This window comes from Bos javanicus, chromosome 21, assembly GCF_032452875.1.
Source record: "Bos javanicus breed banteng chromosome 21, ARS-OSU_banteng_1.0, whole genome shotgun sequence".
Classification (NCBI taxonomy): domain Eukaryota; kingdom Metazoa; phylum Chordata; class Mammalia; order Artiodactyla; family Bovidae; genus Bos; species Bos javanicus.
This window is the reverse complement of record NC_083888.1, coordinates 13,528,636-13,543,725: the sequence shown is the minus strand read 5'-3', so window position 1 is coordinate 13,543,725 and position 15,090 is coordinate 13,528,636. Positions and strand designations below refer to the sequence as shown.

General features: G+C 44.5%; 1 protein-coding gene and 1 long non-coding RNA gene across 3 annotated transcripts in view; one reads left to right on the top strand and one right to left on the bottom strand.

Moving 5' to 3' along the window:
- LOC133234120 (uncharacterized) overlaps nt 1–15,090 on the top strand; it is a 135,673-nt gene that overhangs the window by 10,795 nt on the left and 109,788 nt on the right. The window lies entirely within an intron of this gene.
- Nucleotides 13,080–13,543, bottom strand: LOC133234118 (large ribosomal subunit protein uL29). Its single transcript, XM_061394295.1, has one exon. It carries the CDS (start codon nt 13,480–13,482, stop codon nt 13,111–13,113), a length of 372 nt encoding a protein of 123 aa, XP_061250279.1. The 5' UTR covers nt 13,483–13,543; the 3' UTR covers nt 13,080–13,110.

Genomic DNA, 15,090 nt, shown 5'->3' with positions numbered 1-15,090 from the left:
AAGTGCAGAGTCCTTCCCGCAGGACTGTCAGGGATTTCCCCTGGATGCACATGTTTTTGAGGTTCAATGTAAAGTAAGGCCTTCCCAGGTGGTGCTAGTGGTAAAGAACCCGTCTGCCAATGCAGGAGACATAGGAGACTCAGGATCGATCCCTGGATTGGGAAGATCCCCTGGAGGAGAGCATGGCAACCCACTCCAGTATTCTTGCCTCTAGAATCCCATGGACAGAGGAGCCTGGAGGGCTACCGTCCAAAGGTGGCCCTATGGACTGTGTGTATACACACACACACACACACACACACATTCCATGAGAGATATGTGTGTGTGTGTGTGTGTGTGTATGGAAGGAAAATTATGACCAACCTAGACAGCATATTAAAAAGCAGGGACATTACTTTGCCAACAAAGGTCCGTCTAGTCAAGTCTATGGTTTTTCCAGTAGTTATATATGGATGTGAGAGTTGGAAAAACCTGAGTGTCGAAGAATTGATGCTTTTGAACTGTGGTGTTAGAGAAGACTCTTGAGAGTTTGGAGAAGACTCTTGAGAGTCCCTTGGACTGCAAGGAGATCCAACCAGTCCATCCTAAAGGAGATCAGTCCTGGGTGTTCATTGGAAGGACTGATGTTGAAGCTGAAACTCCAATACTTTGGCCACCTGATGCAAAGAGCTGACTCATTTGAAAAGACCCTGATCCTGGGAAAGATTGAGGGCAGGAGGAGAAGCGGACGACAGAGGATGAGATGGTTGGATGGCATCACTGACTCAATGGACATGAGTTTGAGTAAACTTTGGGAGTTGGTGATGGGCAGGGAGGCCTGGCATGCTGCAGTCCATGGGGTCGCAAAGAGTCGGACACAACTGAGTGACTGAACTGAACTGAATTGAACTGATATACATATATTTGTATACACACACACACACATACATATCATGGAATATTACTCAGCCATCAGAAAAGATGAAACCTTGCCATTTTCAGCAACATGGCTAGACCTAGAGTGAAGTAAGAGAAAGACAAATATTATATGATATCACTTATACGTGGAACCTAAAAAGTGCAAATGAATCTATTAGAGAACAGTAACAGACTCACAGACATAGAAAACAAACTTGTGGTTACCAAAGGGGAAAGCAAGGCAGGGGAGAGAGAAATTAGGAAGAGGGGATTGACAGATACACACTACTATATATAAAATAGATATAAAACCAGGATTTACTACATAACACAGGGAATAAGATAATATCTTGTAATATCCTATTATGGAAAATAATCTGAAAAAATATATAACTGAATCACTTTGCTATATACCTGAAACAGACATAGTACTGTAAATCAACAATACTTCAGTCAAAAAAAACCACAAAAAAACCCTTTCTTGATAAAATAAAAAGTTAGCAAATACATATTTGTTTCCCCTCCTCCCCTTTTTTTTCTGATATCTGTGAGCTCCCCAAATCACTGGATCCGCTGCTTTCAGTGGCCGGCTTTCCATGTAACTGTGGTATGTGTTCTGTCTTAGGGCTCCCCGAGTGGCACTAGTGGTAAAGAACCCACCTGCCCATGCAGGAGACACAAGAGACCAGTGTTCCATCCCTGGGTGGGGAAGAGCCCCTGGAGGAGGGCATGGCAACCTACTCCAGTATTCTGCCTGAAGAATCCCATGAGCAGAGGAGCCTGGTGGGCTGCAGTGCATGGGCTCACAAAGAGTGGGACATGACCAAAGTGACTTAGCACGTACGCAGGCGTTCTGTCTAAAGGGGAAGCTTGCTACACTTTTTGCAGTGAGCCCCAGAAGAATGATGCCAACTCCCTTCAAACGCTAGGAAGGCGTTTCTTTACCCACAGTGGGAACTGGGGCTCCTCTGGCATCACCCCAAGGAGGAGGCTGTGCTACCAAGTACAGGGGGGCCTCGCTTACACCGCAGGGCTGGTACAACTGTGGTGGGGGTGGGCATACTCAGCCCAGGAGAGAAGTTACCTTGGCACTAAGGAAGGTCCTCTGATCATAGGCTTGAGAAGATTCTGGAAAGCAAACTGAGGCAACGTGCAGGCAACATCTTCTCCACTACTAATTCTCTCCTCTTCCTCCCCATCTCCTGACTTCCTCAGATGGATTCATTTTAGGAACCTCGGGGGCCTCCAGGGAAATTATTTAGGGGGCCAGTTTATGCAGCCAAAGTTAACTTGCTTGTTTTTAAATAACCAGGGTCTGGACATTGAATTTTTAATTTAGAAAACTCCAAAAATAAAGCAAGAGGCTAAAGGTAAGTAAAAAGAAAGCTTCATGATTTCCCCTATTGTTGGAGAAAAAAAATGAAAAATGCGTGGAGGAGCTTTTGGTCCAGAGCCGCAAACATGCATGATCAGTTACATGGATGCAGAGCCATGGCAGGAGGTGGGGCCCCCCTTATCGCTGTCGGTGACTGCATCCATGCTAATTCTCAGGGCGGGAGACTTTGGAGGTATGATTAGGCGACTAGAAGGCAGTCTCCTATTTCTGAGAGAACAATCCTCGCCCCACTCCGCGTGTGATCTGCAGTAAGATCTTGGATTTGACCTATGCCTTCTGTGTCTCGAAGGATCAGTGATTGCGATTCGGTAACAGGACAGGACCAGCTCGCCTTTCTCTCTCTCTATCCTTCCCTCACTCCCAAGAATAACCTCCATTTCGTTGGAATCAGGTTTAAGCAGCAACCTTATGAGATGCCAGAGGCAAACTGGAACCCACCGTCAATGTGTTTTGGGGCCCTGACTGCCCCGCCCCCCAGAGCTGTCTTACAAATGAATAGGCTCGGTCTCTGGCGCGGAGTCCCCACCGAGACCGCTTGGTTTGCATTTCTACTCATCCTGGGGGCTTACCTTGCTATCATACTGCGTACCTGGGGGTGGTGGTAGGGGTAGGGGGTGTGTGGGTGTTGTCCACTTGGAGATGACAAGGGCTTGGGAAATGTAATTTTAAAAAAATCTTCTTAAAGGTTGCTAAGGAGAGCTTGCAGCTGGGTGGAAGCTCGGAGGGAGAGGCGCCGGGCAGCACTAGTGCGGAGCGGGTCGTCCCCTCTCCACCCACCAACCAGGGCAGGGCCCAGCGGAGAGCTCCCCTGAGGTGGTCCAGGCACAGCTCGGAAGGCATCTGCCCTTCCTCGGGCCTGTGGCTTTCCGCGAGCGGGCAGGCTGGGGAGAGGGATTCTCGAGTTCAAAGAGCCACCTGTTCCCCGCGGAGGAATTGGGGGCAGGCGAGAAGGGCGGTGGTGGGTGCGGCGGGGCGGGGGGGGAGTCCCCCGGAAAGAGAGCAGGTGGCAGATTGCCTTCAGGAAAAGAATGCCCAGGGGACCGGAAAGCCAGTACTTTGGATCCCAGACCCCTTGACCCTGGGAAGACCAACTGGCCGGAAGTCATGGGCACTTCTCAGTGATTAAACATTTTGCACGCTTTCACACGGGTTTAGCACTTTTATTATGTGGTTGAAAAGTACTCATACTGGGACAAAAAAATCTATAAATAAAAATTCGTTAATGAATGTGTGAAATCATAACCGAACCTATAAATTAATACAAGTTAAAAACTCAGGTGCGTGAGGCGTGTCACGTGGTATGGAAAATGCTTGTCTTCAGGGGCCCCGGCAGCGCCCCAGATACCTGGGGACGTGGCCTACAGGGAACCCAGTAGAAGAGCGTTTAAAACATCAGCCCCCTCCCCGCAGTAATCTTAGTGATGAGGGGTCGCTGAGTTTCCAATTCTGTATCTTCAGCCCAGATTGGACCCTGACTTTTAGCGCTCATATCCAGATGCTTTGGGCTACATGGATATCTGGCAGGCAAAACTCATTTCCAGATTGAATTTTTCTCCGTCTGAGTTAGAAACCTAGAAGTTATCCTGGATTCTTCCCTCTCTTTCAGTGATGCCATGACCTGTTTCGCCCGTGGCCATATTTGGCCAACTTTGCTTCCTAAAGCTCCTCTGTAACCCCCTACTCCACCCATCTCTGTCTCTTGACGCTCCTGGCCTGGCTCAGGCCAGCAGTGGTCCTTGTCAGGTTCAATAGAAACCACTTCCACAAAAACCTTTCAAAACTGCCTATTTGCCATACCACCCTGGTGCTTAACAATTCACCAGGTGAGGAAGGTCAATATGAGTAGTCATAAGAGAAATGCAATCACCCTGAGACACCACTACACACCATTCAGAGTAGCTAAAATAAAAAAATAGTGACAACATCAAATGCTGGTGATGATGTGGGCAAATTGTATCATTCATCTGTTGCTGGTAAGAATTTAAAATGGTCCAACTCTGGAAACCCTTATGGCAGAAAGCAAAGAAGAACTAAAGAGCCTCTTGATGAAAGTGAAAGAGCAGAGTGAAAAAGTTGCCTTAAACCTCAACATTCAGAAAACTAAGATCATGGCATCCGGTCCCATCACTTCATAGCAAATAGATGGGGAAACAGTAGAAACAGTGACAGACTTTATTTTGGGGGGCTCCAAAATATTGCAGATGGTGACTGCAGCCATGAAATTAAATGATGCTTGCTCCTTGGAAGAAAAGTTATGACCAACCTAGACAGCATATTCAAAGCAGAGACATTACTTTACCAACAAAGGTCCATCTAGTCAATGCTATGCTAAGTCACTTCGGTTGTGTCCGACTCTGTGCGACCCCATAGAAGGCAGCCCACCAGGCTTCCCCGTCCCTGGGATTCTCCAAGAACAAGAACACTGGAGTGGGTTGCCATTTCCTTCTCCAATGCATGAAAGTGAAAAGTAAAAGTGAAGTTGCTCAGTCGTATCCAACTCTCAGCGACCCTATGGACTGCAGCCTACCAGGCTCCTCTTTCCATGGGCTTTTCCAGGCAAGAGTACTGGAGTGGGTTGCCATTAAGCTATGGTTTTTCTGGTAGTCATGAATGGATATGAGAGTTGGACTATAAAGAAAGCTGAGCACCGAAGAATTGATGCTTTGGAACTATGGTGTTGGAGAAGACTCTTGAGAGTCCCTTGGACTGCAAGGAGATCCAACCAGTCCATCCTAAAGGAAATCAGTCCTGAATATTCATTGGAAGGACTGATGCTGAAGCTGAAACTCCAATACTTTGGCCACTTGATGCGAAGAACTGACTCATTTGAAAAGACCCTGATGCTGGGAAAGATTGAAGGTGGGAGGAGAAGGGGACGATAGAGGATGAGATAGTTGGATGGCATCACTGACTCAATGGACATAAGTTTGAGTAAACTTTGGGAGTTGGTGATGGACAGGGAGGCCTGGCGTGCTGCACACCATGGGGTGGCAAAGAGTCGGACATGACTGAGCGACTGAACTGAACTGAACTCTGGAAAACACACTTTGGAAAATTGCTTGACGGTGTCTTAAAAAAGCCTAGCATGCAATTACCATGGAACCAATAAGTACACTCCTGAGCAATTATGTTCATGCGAAAACCTATACATGAAGGTTCACAGAAGATTTATTGTAAACCTCAAAACTGTCCTTCCATACTCCAGATATCATTCAATAGGTGAATGAATGGTTAAGCAAACTCTGATACATCCATACCATGAAATAATATCCAGCAGCAACAAGGACCAAACTATTGAGAGATGTAACAAATTAGATGAATCTCCAGGAAATGATACTGAGGGTAAAAGGTCAAACCAAGAAGGAATGGATGATAGGAATGTACAATTCCATTTATATAACATTCTTCAAGTGATAACATTTTGTTTCATTTTTTATCATTGTCCTTGGAGGACAGGGGTTTGGGATGGGGTGGGGAGAGCAGGAGGGAGGTGGGTGTGATTATAAAAAGGCACCATGAAGGACACTTTTGGTTGAACTGTTGAGTAGTTAGTTTGACCGCAGTGGTGGATACCCAAACCTGCAGAGGGGACAAAATTGTTTATCTTTAACACATGCATACATGCACACTGCTGCTGCTGCTAGGTCACTTCAGTCGTGTCCAACTCTGTGCGACCCCATAGACAGCAGCCCACCAGGCTCCCCCGTCCCTGGGATTCTCCAGGCAAGAACACCGGAGTGGGTTGCCATTTCCTTCTCCAATGCATGACAGTGAAAAGTGAAAGTGAAGTTGCTCAGTCGTGTCCGACTCTTAGCGACCCCATGGACTGCAGCCCACCAGGCTCCTCCGTCCATGGGCTTTTCCAGGCAAGAGTACTGGAGTGGGGTGCCATCGCCTTCTCCATACATGCACACAAGTATGAGTAAAACTGAGAAATCTGAATAAGATGGGTGTAGATGGTATTAGTGCTAGCATCCTAGTTGTACTGCAAAATATTACCATGGGAGAAATTAGGTGAAGTGTAAGAGACTTTTCTGTATTATTTCTTACAACTGCTTGTGAGTCTGCAGTGATCTCAATATTTTCTGTTAAAAATTTTAATTTCTTTCTGTTAAAAAAATTGTGGTAAACTATACATAACATAATTTACCATCTTACCATTTATGAATGTTCAGTTCCGAGGCATTAATGCCACAGAATTAATGCCACAGAAGTAACTAATGGTTGTGATTAATGGTACAACCATCAACCTGTTCTTTGCCAGAGCTTTTTCATCTTCAGCAACGCAAACTCTGTACCTATTACTTACTAACTCCCCATTCTCTCTTCCCTTCATACTTCTTTTTTTTCATCTGGAAAAAAAAAAAAGAAAAACCAAACAACCTTCCTTGAAATGGAGCAGGACCCTCTGGGCCTTGCCCCCCACTGAGTCCTCTGCCGGGTCTTTGTGGAAAACTTTAGTCAAAGAATAAGTTTAATCAGAGAAGTGAGAAATGCAGAAACAAAGGAAAACAGTCAAAGGAGACTAAATAATAATAATGAAGCCATTTAGCTTAGTCAAGGACCTTTAGTTCTTTCTCAAGGGCTATAGATAATACTCTGAGCCATTGCCGGTGAGCTGTCTTATAGATACTGCAACTCAGGTGGAAGAAGCTACCTACATGATGACCAGACTGTACCCAGGACATGAGCTGCCACAATTCCCAGAACTGGCCTCAGAGGAATGGAAACAAACCACCCTGGAACTGAAGACTAACTGTACCTAAAACAATCAAGATGACGCTGGTCAGACCACCGATGACCAATCTGAAGATGACTGTCAGAGCTGACTGTGGTTTCTGCATGTATCTCCCCCCCTCAATCTGTCTATAAAAGCTCTCACCCCCATTTGTCAGGGCAGGGGAGTCAGCCTATGAACAGATGTCTGCCACCCTCCCTCCCCCAGTTGCTGGCATCTGAAATAAAGCTAACTTTCCTTCCCACCAACCTGGGATGTCTATTGGCTTTTGAGCAGCAAGCAGGCAGAGCTCACACACACACGCTCCTTTTGATAACATCCTGAGTGTCTCATTGACCACAGGGCAGGCTCTCTCAGTGTCTTGAGCTGTTCTTGTCCTGGTCTTGCTGGTGTTCTGGCCCTCATGGGAATCTTGTCTGGCCTTGTCAGTTCCCTGGGAATTTTGTTGCTGTCGTTTGCTTGTTAGGACACTCAACTTCTCCCTGCCTTGTGGATTCAGTTTCAGGTCCCTTCCAAAGCCCTGGAAGGGCAGCTGGCAATGTGTTCACAAGGCCATAAGGTTTTTTTTTAATTGAGGTATAGATGATTTACAATATTTCAGGTGTGCTTATATATGTAGGGGCTTCCCAGGTGGCACTAGTGGTAAAGAAGCTGCCGGCCAGTGCAGGAGACATAAGAGATGTGGGTTTGACTCCTGGGTTGGGAAGATCCCCTGGAGGAGGGCATGGCCACCCGCTCCAGTATTCTTGTCTGGACAATCCCATGAACAGAGGAGCCTGGTGGGCTACGATCCATAGGGTTGAAAAGAGTCAGATGGTGACTTGGCAGGCACATGCGTATCTATACATATACATATTTTTTCTGATTCTTTTCCATTGCAGATTATTCTAAGATATTGGATGTAGTTCCATGTGCTACACAGTAGGTCCTTGTTAATCTATTTTATATACAGTAGTGTGTATATGTTAACTCCAAACTCCTAATTTACTCCTCCCCTCAAGCCATACTTTTTTGTAAATTTGCAAAAATAAAATATTTTCTCTGCAATCAGGTATGACCTTGGGCATTTTCTTTCCTGGTCCCCCTGCTGCCTCTACCATGCCTAAAGTTGTTGACTGTTTTGGTACGTTGGTATGTTCCATGGTTTTTTTCCCCAGGTTGGCCAAGCATGGATTTTTCTTTCAAGAATTTAAGTGTCATGAGAAGATCTGCCCATTATGAAACCATGTGAACCTTGTAAAACAGAATGTGTCAAGTACTCTAAAATATATTTCTGAAGATTTGGGAGAAGAGCCTAAACATAATTAAGAAGAAAAAGCTTATTGAAAAAGTTGATAAACCTTGAATATGCATTTTTCTTGGCATTTGGAAAGAGATTTTGGAACATTTCAATAGAAGAAGTGGGAAATTACAGACTCTTAATTTGGATGTAGATGAAAGAGAATCTATTTTTGTCATCTTTAAATTAGTTTGTTTATTTGAGAGCCAACAGATAAACTTAATGGACTATGAAAAAACATTAAAATAAACCAAGAAATAAATACAAATTATTCATACCTTAAAAAATTGTAAGAGAAATTTTTTTTGATATTTCAAAGGCAGAAATTCACCAAGAGAAAGATATTCTCTTTCTAATAGAGGGGATGACTAAATCCTTGGATTTTTTTGATAAGCCAGTTAATTAAGAGGAGTGAATCATATGAACATGTTGGGAAAAGGCTTAAGTTTCTTGCTGATTTGCTCCAGAATACTGACATTGACAACACAATTTAAACTTATAATACACACTATAATAAGAAAATCAACACCAAACTGGTTAATGACATTCATCAGTTCAAAGAATTTGAAGAATCTCATAGTCACTGCCTAAGAAAATTTGAAATACCCGAACACTTCACAGCTCATATATAATCCTTGAGAGGTTCTCTTGGTTTTGACAACAATCCTACAATTTCCATGAACAAACCAGAAGTTAGTTGGGAAGTGGAAAGAATTCCTTATAAACTGTTAAGAATAAAAATAAAATTTCTATCAATCATGTCAGGAGAAGAACTGAATGATCTATTTTCCCTGCAGAAAAAATTACATTATTAGAGGAAGAGCAATCAGAGAATGTGCAGGACAAATGTGTAGGGATGAAAGTATTGCTGAGGTGGATTAGGCAGTTAATAAAAATATAGGTTTTTGGATAGTGTAATGTTTGTGATAGTTGATCAATTTTGCAAATTTGCAGTTTGTTGAGTTTTTTTGTTATTCTAAGTAAATATTCATTTTTGCACCTGATTTTGTATTTATAACTTCATATTTTAAAGGAAAGCCCTCAGGTTGCATTAGCCCCACAAAATCTGGCTCTATCTCTACCCCAGGTCTCATCTCACCTCTCTTAGTTGCATGACTCCCTGGGATATTCTAAGAGCCCATCTAATATCACCCCTCCCAACATGTTAAAAAAATAAAACCCCAAAAAACTTTGCTTATACTTTCATCTTCCTGACCACGAAGGACAATCATGTAATGGACAAGAGCAGATACTGAGTTGGCAAAAAAATTTGTTCATGTTTTTCCAAGCTATCTTCTGGAAGAATCCAAATGAACTTTTTGGCCCATCCAATATTTGGGAGCAAGGCTACCTGGGTCTGAATTCCGTCACTCTGGCCTGGCTGCTTTGTGACCTCAGGCAAACTCCTTATGCTCCCAATGCCTCCATGTTTTCTTCTATAAAACAGGGATGATAATAGTATACTCCGTAAAGTATCATTGTGAGGATTAAATGACTTCAATACAAGAAGTGCTTTAAAAAAGCCTGGCATGTGTTCCCAGGACCTAGCAAGGGATCTGGCAGAAAGTCTGGCATGTGGTAGGTACTCAGTAAAGGTTGGGTTAACATGAGTGAGTGGCTTGCTTGTGGAGAAGGGCCGAGGCATATGGCTTAACAGGATACAGCCTTCAGTGTATCGATCTTTTTGGTCTTGAATTTGTTTCCCCATAAAACAGCAGTCTCACAGTGAAGTCCTTCATAGTCCTAAAATCCTATGAGTTAGTGAATATACAATAATAAGTAATTGTATTATTCATTAGAGTGAACATTCACGGAAGCTCAATAACTTTAGTTCTCTTGACGATTTCTGGATACTTGCTCTTGACTCTGATTCTTCAAATATTTTCTGTAAGCAAGCAGGATAAAAATAGTAACAGCATCCCAACTCTAGACTTTGTGATTACAAGTTCATACTCATCTTATTACTAATAGTTGTCAGTCTTGAACATCCTTATTTTTCTTCTCTTTAGTAGTATCCATAGTAACTTGTATTTTTATACATCTCTAGATTTAGGAGGTATGTGCTTGCGATGGTGAATTTCATGTGTCAATTTGGCTAGGTTATGGTGCCCATTTGGTCAAACATTTGTCTAGATGTTGCTGTGAAGGCCTCTCCAGACACGATTAACATTTACCATCAGTTGACTCTAAATAAAGCATTTTATTTTCCATAACATGGGTGGGCCTCATCCAATCAGTTGCAGCCTAAGAGCAAAGACTGAGGTTTACGAAGAGGAGGGAGTTCTGTTTCAACATCGGAACATTGAAACCTTGCCTGAGTTCTAGCCTGCTGGCTTGCCCAGCAAATACGTTGCCAGGCCTACAATCATGGGAGCTGAGAGAAGGAGAGAGATTTAAGATCTCTCTATCATATGTCTACACGTATATCTGAAACATATATTCTGTTTCTCTGGAGAACCTAGACTCACACAGCACTCCAATAGGTCAACTCAAGATGTATACAAAGTATGCATGCATTCATTCATTTCTTCGTCTAGTCAGTAAGAAGTTATTGAGATAAACATGTATGTGGCACCATAAAGGGGATTGAACATGATCTGTAAAATGTCACAGGAAGTCTGATGGACTCACACTGCGGCTTCCTGAAAATATCCAGTAGCATCTTATTAAACAACAAAATAGTAATCATTAAGGGCTTCTCTGGTGGCTCAGTTGATAATGAATCCGCCTGCCAATGCAGGAGTCTTGGGTTTGATCCCTGGTTCAGGATGATCCTCTGGAGAAGGGAATGGCAACCCACTCTTGCCTTGCAAATCCCATGGACAGAGGACCTGGAGGGCTACAGTCCATGGGGTCACAAAGAATCGGATACAACTTAGTGAGTAAACCACCACCACCAGCAGTAATTATTATAGGAGCTCAGAGGCACAGTGTTAGTTTGGTTTGACAAAGGGCGTTTTTTCTGGGACCTCTTGAATCTAAACTCTAAGGATTGGAAGATGAGATAGTTAGCAGAATGTTCTCCGAAACGAGATCCTTCTTTTTCTCCTAGATTCTTGATGGCACTCATCTTCAAATCTTGATATTTTTAACATTAATTGTTTTTTTTTTTTTTTTGCTGTGCTGTGTCTTTGTTGCTGTGCTTAGGCTTTCTCTAGTTGCAGTGAGCAGGGAATAACCTTCATTGTGGTGCACGGGCTTCTCACTGCAGTGTCTTCTCTTGCTGTAGAACATGGGGCTCTGGAGCTTGGGCTCAGCAGTTGTAGCCCTCGGGCTTACTTGCTCCCGCACACGTGAGATCCCATGTACCCTGCATTGGCAGGCGGATTCTCATCCATTGTACCACCAGGAAATTCCTAACATTTTTAATCTGTGAAATGTTTTGATGCGGCCAAAAGACTTTGGGACTGTTTTGGAGCTGGAAGGTGGGAAGGGGGAATGAGAAGGCAGAGTGAGAGGGACAGGGCATGACGACCAGGACAGAGGGATCTGGTTACCAGTCTCGGCTCTGGCATCAACTGGGTGACCATGGGTACACCGCAGAGCTTCCCTAACTCTCATGTTCTTATTTGTAAAGTGGGGGAGAATCTGTCCTTGAAGGGCAATTAGAGGACTCGCCAAGATCACACGCATCGGATGCCAAGAACAGGATCTTTTTTCTTCCCAGCCAGCACGCCATCACTAGGTCGCCGCTCCCACCTTGCCTCCCATGCGCCTGCGCCTGGGCCAACAGGCTCTTGAATCCCGTGGTGGGAGTGTAGCAGAAGGCAGCGAGCCTTTCCCTGTCCGTTCATCTTCTTTGCAACTTTGCATTAAAGACAGAGAGAAGCTGACCTACCGGTTTAAAGCTCGAACACGAGCCATGCGCACTGTTTCCAAACTGTGGACGACACCTTTCTGGGAACCAAGCAGCAGACTTCTGACAGATGCTGCGTCTCACAGTTTGAGGGTCTGCTCTACGGCAGCGCCCATGGGGTGCAGCCCTGTTCTCTCCTGTTACAGTAAGTCCCTCCATACGAGCCTTCCAACTGAGAACTTGAAAGCATGCGAGTGTGTATTCGCACGTCCAATCACGGAAGTTAGTTCTATTTGAGGAGACACTGTCAGTTTTGGAGGTGCAGGACCTGAACGTGGAACGGTGCATGAAGTTTGGAGCAGCTATTCAGAACGCAATCCAGTGCCACCGTGTCATCCATGATAAGAATAAAAGAGCTGCTACCCAGATATCACTGGATTGGTTCTTCAAGAGGGTGCTGCTGCTGCTGCTAAGTCGCTTCAGTCGTGTCCGACTCTGTGCGACCCCAGAGACGGCAGCCTGCCAGGCTCCCCCGTCCCTGGGATTCTCCAGGCAAGAACACTGGAGTGGGTTGCCATTTCCTTCTCCAATGCGTGACAGTGAAAAGTGAAAGTGAAGTCACTCAGTCGTGTCCGACTCTTAGCGACCCCATGGACTACAGCCTACCAGGCTCCTCTTTCCATGGGATTTTCCAGGCAAGAATACTGGTAGATAGACTTAAATCCAGCAAGGAAGCAGAACCCTTGCCATCAATGTCAGGCGTGAGTGAACTCTTAGCTTGCCCTCTGTCTCCTATTGCCGACGACCCTTCAGGTCTACCGTCTCCCACCTCCTCTCCCTCCTCCATCAGGAACTCTTCTGGCCTGTTCACTCCGTGCCAGCCCCTGTGTGCCAGCTGTTGTGATGTACTGTTCAAGGTACTGCACTGTAAGATCAAAAATGCTTTCTTAATTTTTTTTTTTTTTTTTGCCAGTGGTCTGTCTGTTTTATTGACAGCTGGATGCTCAAGCCTTGACTGCGTACTTCCGGAGGGGGTACAGCCGCTCCTTCCGCTGCTGCTTCTTGGTCTTCAGGTTCTCTTCATGCTTGTTGAGTCGGCGGCGCATGGCACGTGTTTTCTTGGGCCGCAGATCCAGGGGCTTGTATTTCTTGCCCTTATAGAATTTCCTGAGGTTCTCTTTCTGAGTCTGGTTAATGACGGTCAGTACACGGGCGATGGATTTACGAACCACTCGGATCTTGGAGAGTTTGGAAGCCGCGCCGCCTGTCACTTTAGCCACGCGCAGCTGGGACAGCTCCACCTTCAGGTCCTCCAGCTGTTTCAGCAGCTCCTCCTTCTTCTTGCCGCGAAGGTCTCGAGCCTTAATCTTGGCCATGGCTGTACAGTCTGCCTCCGCTGCCTTCTCGGAGGGAAAGAGGAAGAGGCCCTTAATTTTTTTTGTGTTTGTCTTTTATATGTTGTGTTTGTGTGAAAAGTATTATAAACCTATTACAGTACAGTACTATATAGCCAACTGTGCTAGCTGGGTACCTAGGTTAACTGTATTGGACTTAATAACAAATTGGACTTAGGCATGCACTCTCGGAATACAACTTGCTCATACATAGGGGACTTACTGTCCTCTTATCCTGTGGTGTTGGATGGCATCTTGAGTGACCCAGGAGAGCTGCAACCTGCTTAGAGGAGTCAGAGAAGCTTAGTCTGTGAGCCTAATAGCATGGTGTTTGGATGAGAGAGATGAGCTTGAATCCTGGTTCCTGGTCTCCCTATTCTAAAGAGGACAGTCAGATGTCCCCTGTTCAGGCTCTTGGAGCTGACATTTATAATATGGAAGCTATTTTTACTTTCACTGGGGTGGGATTACTACAGAACCCATCTGACTACAGAGGAACTGCAAAGAGGACTCTAGACTGGATCAACTCAATTTGTTTGGGATCTAGTTCCTTGTTTCCCAGACCTGGTCTGGCCTTGGAATCAGCTGACGGGGAAGGTCTTGTTAAAAATGTAGGTTACCAGGACTCTTAACAGAGCTAATGAAATAAAATGTCTGTTGGGCATATGTGTTTATAAAAAAGGGACTTCTGGGTAGTGCTAGTGGTAAAGAACCGCCTACCAATGCAGGAGATGCTGGAGACATGGGTTTGATCCCTGGGTTGGGAAGATCCCCTGGATTACGGGTACGGCAACCCACTCCAGTATCCTTGGAGAATCTCAGATATTTGTACACCCCATGTTCATAGCAGCACTATTCAATAGCCAAAAGGCGGAAACAACCATGAGCGTGTTCATGGACAGAGGAAAGGAAGAAACAAAATGTATTCTACGCAAACAATGGAATATTATTCAGCCTTAAAAAGGAAGGGCATTTTGACACTTGCTACAACCTAGATGGACCTTGATGACATTATGCTAAGTGAAATAAGCCAGTCACGAAAGACAAATACAGTGTAATTCCACTTAAACGAGGTACCTAGAATAATCACATTCTCACAAATGGAAAGAAAGAGTGGTTGCCAAGGGCTGGAAAGAGAAGAAATGAGGGATTACTTTTGAATGGGCACAGAGTTTCAGCTTAGGATGATGAAAAAGTTCTGGAAATGGATGGTGATGAAGGTTGCACAAAAGCATGAATGTGCTTAAGGCCACTGAAGTGTACACTTTAAAATATTTAAAATGGTGAATTTAATGTCATGAATTTCACCACACACATACACAAGCAGCACAGGCTTTTCTATCACAATGAGGCCGGGAAGTTAAAATTAAGAATCCTTTGCCATTCCAGGATAAAGAAGTTGTGGTACATAGACATACAATGGAATATTACTCAGCCATTAAAAGGAGCAACTTTGAGTCAGTTGATGTGAGGTGGATGAAACTAGAGCCTGTTTACAGAGTGATGTAAGTCAGGAGGAGGAAAACAATGATTAAATATTAATGCATAGAGGATAGAATCTAGAAAAATAGTACTGATGAATCTATTTGC

What these genes read in the sequence shown, in the direction of transcription:
- LOC133234118 (XM_061394295.1), bottom strand. Translation starts at nt 13,482, where the DNA reads ATGGCCAAGATTAAGGCTCGAGACCTTCGCGGCAAGAAGAAGGAGGAG.